General features: G+C 35.8%; 1 protein-coding gene across 2 annotated transcripts in view; it reads right to left on the bottom strand.

Annotated features, from left to right (window-relative positions):
• Positions 1–14081, bottom strand: part of SNTG1 (syntrophin gamma 1) — a 326387-nt gene that overhangs the window by 44191 nt on the left and 268115 nt on the right. For both annotated transcript variants that reach the window (XM_042869538.1, XM_042869539.1), the window contains exon 14: positions 2521–2637. In XM_042869538.1, coding sequence (XP_042725472.1) covers positions 2521–2637 — 117 coding nt within the window. The remainder of the gene's footprint in view (positions 1–2520; positions 2638–14081) is intronic.

Raw genomic sequence — 14081 nt, 5'->3', positions numbered from 1 at the left:
GACTATTAAAATTGAAACACTTTCAAGAAAAATCTTCATAGTTCATATACTCATATGCATATATATATAGTTCATAGTTCATATCTTCAAGAATTAAAATTTCAAAATGGAATTTTATTTATTTGCTGTCATCCTCCAACTCAGTTTTTTACCATCTTATTGAAGTACGGGTATTAAATCAGATTTAGAAGGAAGAAAGAGACTAAATACTATGGATCAATAAATAATGCTTCATATAAAATGAGGAAGTGAAGAAATATTGGAAAGATACAATCTTTGTCAATGAATTTTGAGAAACTATTCCGAGATGTGACAAAAAAATGCAAAACGTTTTTGTCAAAAACAAACCACCAACAACAAAAAAACAAATGTAACACACAAAAACAAAAAACCAAACCAAAAAAACCCACACCAAAACAACTAATCTGTTTCTAATTCAGACAGAAAATGAAATGATCTCTCACAAGGAACAGAGGAATGGGGAGTTGAGTTTTGCTACAGTTCCACTGAACACAAAGCACCAGCCAGAGAAGTATCATTTTGTCCTGCCCCATCAGGAAAAGTAACCTCTACTCCTGCTGAAGGCCACAGCTACTTGAAGTTTCATTTAGAAGATCATTACAGGCTCCATGCTTTGGGGAAAACACGAGAGCTCCCCCTTCTTCATAAAATTTCTCACAGCATCTTTAGAAATTGCCTGTCCTGATCACCAGTGTGCCAAGAAATCTTTGAAAGGTAATTAAGTTTTAAGATGCAAATAAGATATGTTAGAACTGATCATGCACCTGAGCACAGAGAGGCGAAGTGCTATTGATCAAATAGATAAAAAAATATAGCAGGGGGAGGCAGCTGAGGTACACTGTTTAAACACATGCCTCCCTCAGGAGTTAACAGGACAATAGTTTCTTTTAATTTTCTGGTTAAAATGTTGGCAGATCTGTTCAGAAACAGCTTAATCCAAGAAGCTTATAATACAAATATAATTAAAATTGTTTTTCTTCCTATAACAACATTTACATGTTACATAATTAGAAGCTCCAAAATTGTAGCCTTGAAAGTTTATTCTTAATCTTTTTTAATTCCTGGAAGAGATGAATATACATGCCCACAGAACAGCAAACAATTGTATGTGTAAAAGTTTGCATAGAGAATGTCCTTCTAAAAAGCCTTCTGCAGTCTTTGAGAAGACGAAAATCTTTCTGGGCATTTAAATGTACAAGTATTATACAAATGGTTTTAAGCACCTCTACAGAAACTCTTCCCCAGTTTGTCTTTTAAAGAGTTTGTTTATCATTATTCTGCCCTCCTACTCAATGGAAAGAAATTGTTTTCTTTTTGTTTCAACTGTCCTCCTATTTTAGAATAAGAACCAGAATCTGTTATATTTTTAATAATTAAATTCTGTTTTGCCCACAGCTTATCTGAAACAAGGCCCTAATAAAGACTTTGAAATCAGCCTTGTCTCATAAAACAGCAGCTTGACAGAACTGTCCTAGCTCACAGCACTGTGGTTCACATTCCTACTATAAATAGGTTCTTCCCGTAGTCATTTACCCACAAACAACATATTACTTCTGGAAACTAATAGTAAAAATGATATTGTATATAAATAGTAATAATATAACAAACTCTTGGTAAAGAAATTTGTAGTTTCTTCCACGCTGCTTACAAAAGAATAATCTTTTTCTTTTGAACAGAACAGGAGCATTCAGCATTGTATCTAGGAGGAAGATAGAATTGTGAATGAAGAATGGCATGGACACTTGCCATCTAAATTTGAACTACCTCCAACAGGAAGGATCTACAGCCCAAATCAGGATAACTGCTAACTCTTAGTACTGCCTGTATGGGTCTGCTGCCAACTCCTTAGCTACTGGCTTAAAACTTAGCTAGATGATATGTGTGTTTCCTGCAGCTTAGATGTACCATAAAGCCATGAAATTAAACTGCTGATTTGGAGACAGTAGCTGAAATTTTGCCCTTTCCTGTCAGTCAGATTCCAATTAATATTCAACCTGAACTGCCTCATTTGCTTCCCTACTTTCCTTTTGGTGCTCTCAAACTACACAGAAGTTATATTCAGGGTAAAAATTAAAGACAGAGATATTGCTCTACAAGCTGTGCCATTTCCACAGCCTGCAAAAAGCTTTGGTATTACCCAAAATCTCAGCAGTTTGCATTCAGAATGACAGTTCAGTTTAAATGTAACCAACTTGCTTCTGGCTTGTTTTGCTTGCCAAAGGGAAATGAAAAGCCCCCTTTTAATACAAATAGCTCTCTCCTGTATTGTTCTAAGTGTTCAGGTGACCGAGGGGAAAGAAGTATTTGTTAGCTGCACAGTAATCTGATGAACAGTTATTTTCTGTTACATTTATAATACATTTCTCTGGAACTTTTCAGTGCTCTGAGTTACAATGCTGTTAACAAAATGAGCGCTCAGTGTAAAAGCCTGGTACATATTACATGAAATCATTTTATTTAATAACATTTATGTCCACACAGCATGAGAAATATACTTACTGGAGGTGCCATAAATTTATACAGAGAAGATCCCCTCAGTGCTAAAAACTTTGGTGTATACATTCGATCCTGAAGGGAGTCTTGTTCCCGTTCTTCCGTCCAGCCCATGTAGACTATCTGACAAAAAAAATCAATAGTGTTGACAAATTCCTCAGGCAATTTCTTCAAATCAATTGCAAATACTTCATGCAAGAAAGCTGATGTCTGTCAAATCTTACAGAACTACAAACCTTGAACCACTGACACAATGTGATACACTGGCAGTTTACTTATAATCACATGAATGCGTAAAGCAAGCCTGTTACAACAATCAAAATATAAGAGAAAATGCCTTTATTGCCCTAGCAACAACAAAAGAGCTAAGCCACATACCTAACAGGTGTCTATGTTTTTTTTATTATCTCATTAAAAGTTCTCTAAAGGAATTCTAAATATTTGCAGACAAATCACATCAGAAAAATATGATGCAAGTGAAGTATAGAGAGCCAGTAGGCAAAAATACAAAATCAAGAAGTATTCAGATACAAGACCAACAGATAGATGAATACATGGGAACTTAATGCAATATGGAAAAAATAAATACATTCTGGAGCATATTTTGTACTTGCATATATTCAGAAATTAGTTATAAACATTTCCAGATAACTGCATAACTGAAAAAAACCCTATACTATTTAATTCAAATAACATTTCAATCTCAGAGTAAGGATTTAGAAAGGAATGCTGCAAAGTTTTTAAAGGTTAGTTGCGTTTTTTTTTACTTCAGATCACATGGCACGTTTATAAATATTTCTTCAACTACCTCTGATTTGTTGATCAAAGAAGTTTATAATGTTCAAAGAAAAGATATAGCCATACCTCAATACTCAAGAATTAAGCAGTACTCAACACTATATTGTCATGCAATAATTGAAAAACCATGCTCTCTAAAATCCCTTTCATTCCTGAATGAAAAATACTCAAGAATACAGTCCAATAGGTACAGTGAGAGAAGCTTTAAATTATTTCAGTTCAACGGTTACTCATATTCTCCTAATTTCTCCTGTTTTGTATGTTATTCAGTGCAATGAAGATAGGTAGCTCCATTCCTCTGACTTGATAGGAATCTGTGCAGCTTATTGACTGACAGAAGCTACACATGGGAGTGAAATTAATATAAGTGTACTATTACTTAGAGAAGTATATTTTTCCTCTGTAATGAAAAAAGAATGAATGATCTCTGATTTCTAGGCATTAAGACAACTTTACTTTTTAATTAATTAATTCTGTGCCATCTTTGATTTGTTTCATTAGAATTGGATATAGTAAGATGTAATCTTGTCTGATGAGATTTCATATCACTTTTTCAGTGTGTGATCTATGTTTATTTAGGTTGTTTTCTTTTTCACATTCCTCACTTAATCTAAGTTTCTATTTCTCCTACATCAAAATAACGGGGCATAGTCACGCATGATGTGCAGATGCACTGATATTTCACGTTTGATTGCCTTAATACTAAAGCAGCCATGAAATTTAAAGCAATTGCTCCTGTTGGCATTGCTCCCTTGCCTCCATAGATCACAAGGAGAAATTTGATTGATTTTTCAGACAACCTGATACACTAAGGTTTTATTAACAAAACACATTTCTCTTTCAGGCTAGATGAGTACTCTTAGACACCCAACAGAACTCTTAAACAAAAGCTGTATGACTGTAATTAGCAACAGTTACATAGTTGTTTAAATCCACGAGTGTATTCACATGTGTGGATTAAAATGACATTGGGTAGATTCTGGAAAATGGAAAAAAAGTACAAAGACTTGATTACTATTTTAACTGCATCCTCCTACAATGGCCTCAGTTTATCTAAATAAACTGAACACGTGATGCTAAAGTGTGGTAGTTTTTACATAATTGAGGTGAGAAACTGTTGAAATGTTTTCCCTTGTGGAATAAAATTGAGGCCACTTGGTTAAAGCATTTATGTTACTAATAAACATTCTGACTTCTAAAAAAGTTTTGACTATTAATAACTTCAAAAAAACTATTCATTTGGAAAGGGATCAGAACATTTCAAACTAATGGCTCGTATATACATATATATACACACTAACATTTTGGATGAATATGAAATTTGACTTGAAAAGCTGAATTTAATAAGATTCTATCTAAAAAGAAATGCTTATTACTGTGGATACAGGATGTATATGGAACCAGAAATAGTGCACAGAATGCCCACTTTACACATTTAAAAATGAGGGTAATTTTTTTAATCACAGAAATGTTTCTGTATAAACTGCTGACCACTATCAACAATAGTAAGAAAATAAATATAGTAAGAAAATAGTAAGAAAACAATACATTTTATTTGTGATAAGATTCCAGTTTATTTATTTAATTATTTATTTCCCCAGTCCTGGCAGTTTCTAACTTAACTGCAGCAGCTCATTCTTCAAAATCAAATGGTGACACAAACCAGTTAATTTAGTGGCTGCTGGCTTACTAATAAAGATTCAGTAAGTTATTACTGTTTGTGAGCTGAATCATGTTCAGTTGAAAGAAGCTGTATTTCTACGAAAAATGAAACAGCATGCTCTCTTCAATCAAAAATTCATAATCTCCCAGTCATTCGTTACCTCACATAGATATTCCAGGCAAGAAGAAAGTAAACTGCTAATTACTGTATTTCTTATCTATTCAAAATACTGCTTAAATTTCTTAATTAGCTACATCTCCAGAGTTTTAACATAGTCTTTACCATATTTTAGGAAGGATGGTAAAATAAAAATAGTATAAATAAGATAAAATAAAATTTCTTAGAAACAAAGTGTAAAATTTATGCTATTTTTAATGTGAGGCCATTCAAAGATTAGAGCAGATGCACTGACAGCTTCCTATCATGGAAGTCTCATATTTATACTCATACAGCTGTTTTAGTATACTTTTTCCTGTATGATAATTTCAAAATTCCTTATAGGAAATTGTTATTAGTTTAAAAAAAGTCCTTTTTTTTTTTTTTTTTATAAAGATAAATAAATATTCCGCAAATGAAAGGCACAGTATACATCTTGCTAAGTCTATGCATTTATTAAATATGTCTACCTTGTAGCATTATAGCAAAGAAAATGTGTATCAAAGCATCCTGGATGTCTTTTAGTAGTTAAAAAATATAGAAAAGTTTGAATTATTTCCCCCTGTGTGTGATGTTATGAACTCTTCATTTGTAAGAATATCCAGAACTTGACTGGGCAAAGTCCTGACCAACATGACTTATGCTGACCCTTCCTGGAACAGGGTTTTGACCAAGTAACCTACAATAAGTCATCCAACATAAATCTGTCTATGATTCAGAATCCTTAGTATCAAAACAGTCATATGTGTCTTGGGATCTGTTTCAGAGCAGTCACAGTTTACTACTCTTAGCATCCAACTTCAGCATGACTTTTTTTTTAACAATGTCATGGTACTTCCATGGTAAACAGGATACTGCGTACTAATATATATAACCTACATTCTTATACTCTCTTATATAAAAGTCTTCCTAAATTAATTACTCAGAAAGTAAGAGAAGTGAGAACAATGTGCAACTACTTCAAATATTAACTTGCAAACAATGAATCCAAGTATGGCTAGATTGAGAAAGAGAACCACAACACAGCATCATTCTGAGACAGCAAGATAGAGGGAAACTACTTTTAAAATCCCTTCTCCTGGAATTGAGAAAACCTTAGAGATGATTAGATGAAGAACATGATATTCAATAGATTCTACATGCTACTGTTTTCATGCTTCTATCTATACCTTAATTTTTATCATTGATTTGGTTCTTAAACCTGGTTTTGCTGTGTTAGAATAAAGCTTATTTTCATTTGCCTTACTTTTAAAGTGAACCTGAAGAATTATTCACAGGTTATACGCCCGTGGCCTCTGGCAGGGAATTAGTAATAAAGTTCACAACACTTATTGAACTCACATTGCACTTAATTATTTTTCTACGATATATTGATACCTGTCAATATGTTACTTTATCTCTGACATATCTCAGTATTTCCATGAATGTTGAGTTTTGAAAAAGTCAGTCCTTTAAGGAGTGTTGACTAACAATCATTTTGCAATATCACTACTCTCTTAATTCCATTCTGTCAATGAGAAGCATTCCACCATTATGAATAACATGGAAGAATAAATCCCATAAAGGTTTTATCTTTTCCAAAATTAAGATAGCTGTGTTGATCCTACATGAAGCTCCAACTTCAGTGACAGACTCAGAGGCTCTGTATCCACAGAGAGCTCTGCAGTGTGACAGACAGTCTCTTCGCCCCTAGGAGGATAATGTAAAAAATCAGCCAAGGCAGCCATTTTTGTGGCCGCAGAAGAGATCTTTATGAAAAATGTCAAGCCCTGTGAAAAGTGTAAAGTTACCGACAGGAACTATCAAACAATTTTTAGATGTAGACCTGTAAATAACACTTAGCCAAAAGTTTTTCCTCTCACAGAGCTCACTTCTATTTCAGGATCTTTCTGCATACTTTCAGGGGTTCAGACCCTTTTTTGCATGATGTCCTCTCCCATTGCCTTGGATAGTTTTTGAATTGCAGACCAGCTTGAGCAGGAGACATAAGAGAGGCTGCCATACTATCTAATCTATTGGCATTAGGGCAGGCTTGTAGGAATGATAAATTGGAATAATGAGTGACTAGTGCGGCTATGAAGCAAGTACCACAAACACTGGGTTGTTAAAAAGTTATGGAAAGCAGCATGACTTCTCAATGTATACTTGAAATAAAGCAGCTAGAAATTGAGTATCACACTATTCTGATTCTGCTGGACTTCAGAAGTACTCTGGGAATATCAGTTGGATAAAGTGCATATGGACCACTCAGCCACTTATATGCCACCAGAGCCATCAGCCAGAGACTTGAGAGAAGCTAGATGCCTGTCTGGAATTTGTCTGAAAGTTCCCAGATTCAACATTACCTATCTGCTGCTTCAGACATGCACAATTTTCCTTATGATTCTATGTAAGTAAAGATGCACATTTTTGGTTCTAAACTTCGCATCTCTTAGAGAAATTCCAACAAGAAAAATTATTTATAACAAATAAATAAATGTTTTTGTCATTAGCTTCTGAGAAGAGCATATTTACTGCTATTAAGTTGCTGTTCGCTGTGTCATAAGATAAGATGGACTTAGGAAGTTTTGTTTCTGAAAATTTTAAAATTGAAATCAAAAGTTCTTTTACAGGCTAAACACATAACAGCTATGCATTCTCATCAAATATTGTCTTCTTACCAGGTAATGCAATTGTTTAAAAGAATACAAAAAGCGTTCTTAAATCATGATTTTATAATGGATACTTCTTCATTCCAAATTAACAATATTTTACATTGTCTATTCAGCTTTTTTGCCAGTTGTCTTTCCCACATCTTCAGTGATTAATCTTTCTCAGTTCTTTTATTTCATTTGCATGTAATCCATAAATGGTTGATTATTTTGCACAATTCTACGCATCAACTATTTTATAAAATTCAAGTGGCAACCTTATAGCTGGTAACATGAAACATTATTGTAGTGAAAGGGAAAGATCAATAACTGTCTATGCTCCTCAGAATTCTATTGTCCACTATTCTTAGAAGTTCAGGAAATTAAATAATTTTACTTTCCCAGGGTATGATATGAGAGGAAAAGCATATCATTATTATAGATATAAAATAGGTGAGTGAAAAACAATGAAATATGTATTCACCTCTCCTCTTGATATACACTTTAATTAGAAATATTTTCTTTAAGCTTTTTGAGTTCCATGTGCTTCTTCAACATGAGATCAACAGTTGAAGCATATGCTTCATTGATTCCAATTAGTTTATTCAGATGATACGATTCCCTAAGGAGTAATGTCTGTATTGGTTTACTGAACACCTCCATTCTGATCTACAAAATGAATGTAATTCTTGGGAAAATGTAAATTGACTTCAGGCAATAGGAAAAAATATTTCAATAAATTATTGCAGTGTTTTTAATTCAAGCCCTAAGCTTTCAACAAAAATTCCAAAATGGCCAGATGGAACAAATTTGTATCTGATAACCAGAGGTATTAAGTCCATATTAAGTCCCAAGTTAGGGTTAAAGAAAACTGTTTTTCCCATACCTAGTATTTCTAACTATAACTTTAAAGGAAAGGTGCCTTTTGTCAATACAATGATTTGACTTCTTTCACTGTTTCTGTATTTGCTACCACTTTTCAGGACATTTTAAGACAGTAGAGAGGTACAGAACGTACTGATTATTGAAGGCATCTGTTTCTAAACAAAGTAGTTGGAAGATACTTTTTGTCTTCCTGCTTTCATGAACCATTTGCATAGTGGCTAGAAGTCTGGTTCAAAATGCAAGAAAATGATGCAAATATTCTATTTATTTATATATTCTATCTATTCTAGATAAAAATCTATTCTAGAATTAAAAATGATCCTTTCTAGATTTAGTAATTGCTACTTATGTTGCCAGTCATAAATTCTCAATCACAAAATAAATAAATAAATAAATGAAAATAAAAATGAAAGCAGTCTTCAATTAATTTTATAAATTTAAGGAATCCCTTTCACTAACTTGTTTAAAACCAATGCCTTCAGTGGTCAAATATAAATCTAAATATTTTTAGAGGCTTAAAGCAGGATTTATAGATATCTGTAATGCATATAAACATAATACAGAGATAAACCGATGCAACAATATCAATCAAATCCCTTCAAGCTGCTTTTTAAATTGAGTGCTTTCTTACTGTCTGACTTCACCCTACGTACACTGTTATGCTTCTAAGTATAACTTAACTGCAAAAATTCATCCAATGTTAAAGCTTTATGACAAACAAGGAAGTAACAATTCCCCTGCATAAATCTGCTAGGGGGATGTCTGATTCAGAAGAGTCCTAGATACATACAGACAGGAACATGTTTATTAAAAAAAAAAAAAAAAATTGCAAAAAGTAGCAGCTAAAGGGCATGCCCTTTTTATGGCAACCTACTAATTATAGCACTCAGAAAGTGAATGCATCAAATTTGTATCTTTCATCACCTAACTGAGGTACACTGCTCCTGCTGAAGCTATGACATTATGCAGAAAGACATGCAGGAACTGTGAGATCAGAAAGAGGTCAAAACTAAATCTGAAAGGAGCGTATGAGGTAAGGCAAATGATCTGGTAAAAAGTCCTTAATCTGGAAAGTAGTAAATCAAGCTGTCTACTTGGCAAAATACTTTTAAGCTATGACCATTACAAAAAAATGGGCATAAACATATTTTACAAAGCATATGCAATTATTTATTTATCTATCTATTTAGTCAAAGCGGGAATTCCAATTCAGTTCTTCTCTTGTAAGAGTCTTATAAGATTGAACAAATTTATGAAAACTCACATGAATGAAGCTTTGACTCAGACCCCAAACACTCAAAGAATCTTTCAGGCTTCTCCCTGGGAACAGCCTGAAGCAGCTCTACACCCCAGCTGGTTGGATCTTACAGAATAATAAATCTATACAGTAGCTTACATTGGAAGGGACCTTGAAGATCACCTAGTTCCAACCCGTGACTGTGGTCAGAGTTGCAGCTCACTAGATGACACTACTCAAGGCCGCATCCAAGCTGGCCTTGAATGCGTTCAGGCATAGATGTGAGGTTCACCAGCCTGTAGTTGACCAGGTCTTCCTTTCTCACTTTCTTAAAAATGGAAGTGATGTTCTCCTTTTTCCAGTCACAAGGGACTTCACCAGACAGCAATGACTTCTCAAATACAATGGAGAGTAGCTTGCCAATCACATCAGCCAGTTCCTTGAAGATTTACAGGAGCAGTTGGAAGCCACTGTGTAGCTGCCATGAACAATACCTGCTGGGATGATTCTCATGACTGGAATGTGGCTACTGATGGCTACAAGCCTTTCAGAAGGGATATGTGAGGAAGGAGGTTAGGAAGCTTTGCACTCTACATCAAGAAAGGAATATGGTGTGAAGATCTATCCCTGAAGAGTGACCACGGGGGAGTCAAAAGCCTACAGGTGAGAGTTAGAGACCAGGACAACAAAGGAATCCTTGTGGCTGGGGTCTACTACAGGCCACATATCAAGTTAAACCTGTTCATGAAGCCTTCTTCCTCCAGCTACGGGAGGCATCATGACTGCAGTCTCATATCCTGTTGAAGGTCTTCAACCACTCTGATATCTGTTGAAAAAGTAGAACAGTGATTTGTAGGCAATCCAAGAGACTCCTGTAGTGTACTGAGGATAAATTCCTGAGCAAGGTATTATGGCTGAACTGAGACCTGCTGGTCAAACTGTAGTACAAGAAGAAAATACACAAGCAGTGGAAGCAGGGACAGGTAACCTGGGAGGAGTATAAGAATGCTGCAAGGCTGTATAGGGATAGCGTCAGGAAAGCCAAGATCCAATTGGAACTGGACTTGGCAAAGGGCACAAAGAAGGATATGAAAGGCTTCTATAGTACATCACCTGGAAAAGGAAAGTCCAGGAAGGCATACCCTCCCTAATAAGTAACACGTAAGTCTATGAGTCCTGATGTGATGCCTCCCAGAGTCCTGAGGGAATTGGCTGATGTAGTTGCCAAGCTACTCTTGATGACATTTGAGAAGTCCTGGTGGTCAGCTGAAGTCCTTGGTGACTGGAAAAAAGAAAATGTAGCACCCATTTTTAAGAAGGGTAGAAAGGATGGCTCAGGAAACTACTGACCTGTTAGTCTTACTTCAGTGCCAGAGAACAGAAGCAGATCCTCCTGGAAGCTCTGCTAAGGCACATGGAAGACAGGGAGGTGATAAGGGATAACCAGCATGGCTTCACCAAGATCAAGTTATGCCTGACTGATCTTGTTGCTTTTTATGATGGCATGACTGCATCAGTGAATAAGGGAAGAGAGCCACTGATGTCATCTATCTGGACATCACTAAGGCCTATGACATGGTTGTGCATAGCATTCTCTTCTCCAAATTTGAAAGATATGGATATGATGGATTGACTGTTTGATGGATGAGGAACTGGTTACGAGATCATACTCAGAGAGTGCTTATCAGTGGCCCAAAGTTCAAACAGAGATCTGTGACAAGTGGTGCCCCTCAGAGGTCAGTACTGGGACCACTGCTCTTTAATATCTTGTCAATGACTTTAACAGTGGGATCAAGGGGTGCACCCTCAGCAAGTCTGTGAATGATGCCAAGCTGTGGGGTGTGGTCAACACACCTGAGAGACAAGATGCCTTACGGGGGATCTAGACAGGCTTGAGCAGTGGGCCAAGGTAAACCTCATGAAGTTCAACAAATCAAAGTGCAAGGTCTTTCTCCTGGGTCATGGGAACCCCCACTATCAATACAAGCTGGGGTATGTAAGGATGGAGCACTGCTCTGCCAAAAAGGACTTAGTTGTACTGGTGGATGGTAAGCTGGATATGAACCAGCAGTATACTCTCATAGCTCAGAAAGCCAACCATATCCTGGGCTGCATCAAAAGAAGTGTGGCCAGTATGGAGAGGGAGGTGATCCTGCCCCACTACTCTGCACTTGCGAGACCTCACTTGGATTACTAGGTCCAGATGTGGTGTCTTCAGTACAGAAGAAACATACTTGTTAGAGAACATCCAGAGAAGGGCCACACAAATGATGCAAGGGATGGAACACCTCTCCTACAAGGACAGGCTGAGAGAGCTGGGGCTCTTTAGTCTGGAGAAGAGAAGGCTCTGAGGTGACCTGAGAGCAAACTTTCAGGTTCTAAAAAGAGGAGCAGAAAGAAAAAAATAGGACTGACTCTTGAGCAAGGTCTGATGTGATAGAACCAGGAGAAGTAATTCCAAACTAAAAGTTGGGAGATTTAGATTGGATATAAGGAAGAAGTTTTTTACAGTATGGGTGGTGAGGTACTGGAACAGGTTGCCAAGAGAGGTGATGGATGCCCCATCCTCGGGGACATTCAAGGTCAGGCTAGACCAGGCTCTGCAAGCATTTAGCTTCCTGAATGGTTCTCCATTCTCCAGAACCCAAAAGGCAAACGGGTAGCTAATCCACCATTTCCACACAGTCCTCTGTCAATCTGCCATTGAAATGCCATTAGTATATGTACAATAACTAATCATCTTTCTTTTACAATTAGTAAATAAATGATACCTCTTTATCTTTACAATTTAGGATTCTACTTAACAACTTACAGTTGTGGGGTGTGTCTATGTTAGAAGATTTCAAGTGTTTACAACAGAGCAAGGCAGTAAGACTTCCTTCATTCATCTGCTTTATGTAGGCCATTAGTTGAGAACACAGTACTTTCTTTCCTGTATTAACTAAAATTTGAACTCAGATCTAATGTGGACATAGTCTATAAATCCAATCAGGAAAAAATAACCCTTACTGCAAAGTATTTCCAGGGTGTGACATTAATATTGCAGAGAAAAAAAAGAGCTAATAAGTTGATACAAGGAAAAAAAGGAGAAAAAAAAAAAAGGCAAGAAAAAAATCAGTAAGTAGGAATAAATTAGGGAGAAATCTATACTTGAAGCAAAATTGAATTTGCTGGATATGCAGAAATTATTTGATACACAGCTTGAGACTTATAGTTTGAGATTTAAATAAGAACTTCATCTCATCACTCCTTTCTGTCATCTAAATTTCCAGCAGGCATCCAAATTAATTCCATTGTCTCTTAAGCAATAGGTGACACAGCCCCACGATACCAGCACTGCTATCCAATAACTTAATCAAGGGACTCAAAACATGAATATTGTCTAGCTCATCAGGTAATCCACTTTCTCTGGGAAGCCATCTGGCTTTCCTCTCAAAGGTCAACATATAGGTTTCCTAAATCTAAAAACTCTCTTGCAACGGTGCTCATGTCTTTTTTAAAGCTTGCCTATATCCTGAAGCTCAACACTAGTTAGAACTACTATGTAAAGAAAAATTCCTTACTGGCCAAATGAAGCACAGTTTTAATAACAGAAAGTGTCTCAGAAGCAAATGGAACAACACAGAAACTACCCTGTTACTACTTCCTGTCAACTAGAGAGAGTATACCTTTATACAAATATATAAATATAAATGTATTCACTTTATTTTACAGAAAGTCCAATACAATATTAATAATCAATAAAAGCCTGTCGTAGGTTTAAGCTATGGAGTAATAATCCATGCTAAGTGCCATAGATGACTGACAATACAATGTGGTGAATTAGCAGAGCATAATTTACACCCTATCGTGTTCTTCTGCTTAATTTAACAGCAAGAACTCAGCTTCCCCTGTGTGTGTCTATAAACATTTAACAACAGAATTTTCTTTCTAGAGATTTCCCTTCAAAATAAACTGTACAGTGACAACAGATGGTGTTACAGCAGATGTACCACAAGACCCAAAAGTTCAGCAACTGTCAATCAAGAGATGCAGAATGGTGACTCTGAGGAATTATAGTAGTGGTGTATTGTAAAACAGCTAATTCAAAAATTAAGCCAAATCAGGAAAAAAAAAAAAAATCAAAACACCAAAAAGAGTGAACATACACACTGTCTTTAAGGAACTACTAGAATAATGACATGGTTTCTTTGAAGGA

Source organism: Lagopus leucura, unplaced genomic scaffold (genome assembly GCF_019238085.1).
Source record: "Lagopus leucura isolate 7727_CA_CO unplaced genomic scaffold, USGS_WTPT01 Super-Scaffold_100002, whole genome shotgun sequence".
In the NCBI taxonomy this organism is placed as follows: Eukaryota; Metazoa; Chordata; class Aves; order Galliformes; family Phasianidae; genus Lagopus; species Lagopus leucura.
This window is presented reverse-complemented; position numbering and strand designations above follow the sequence as displayed.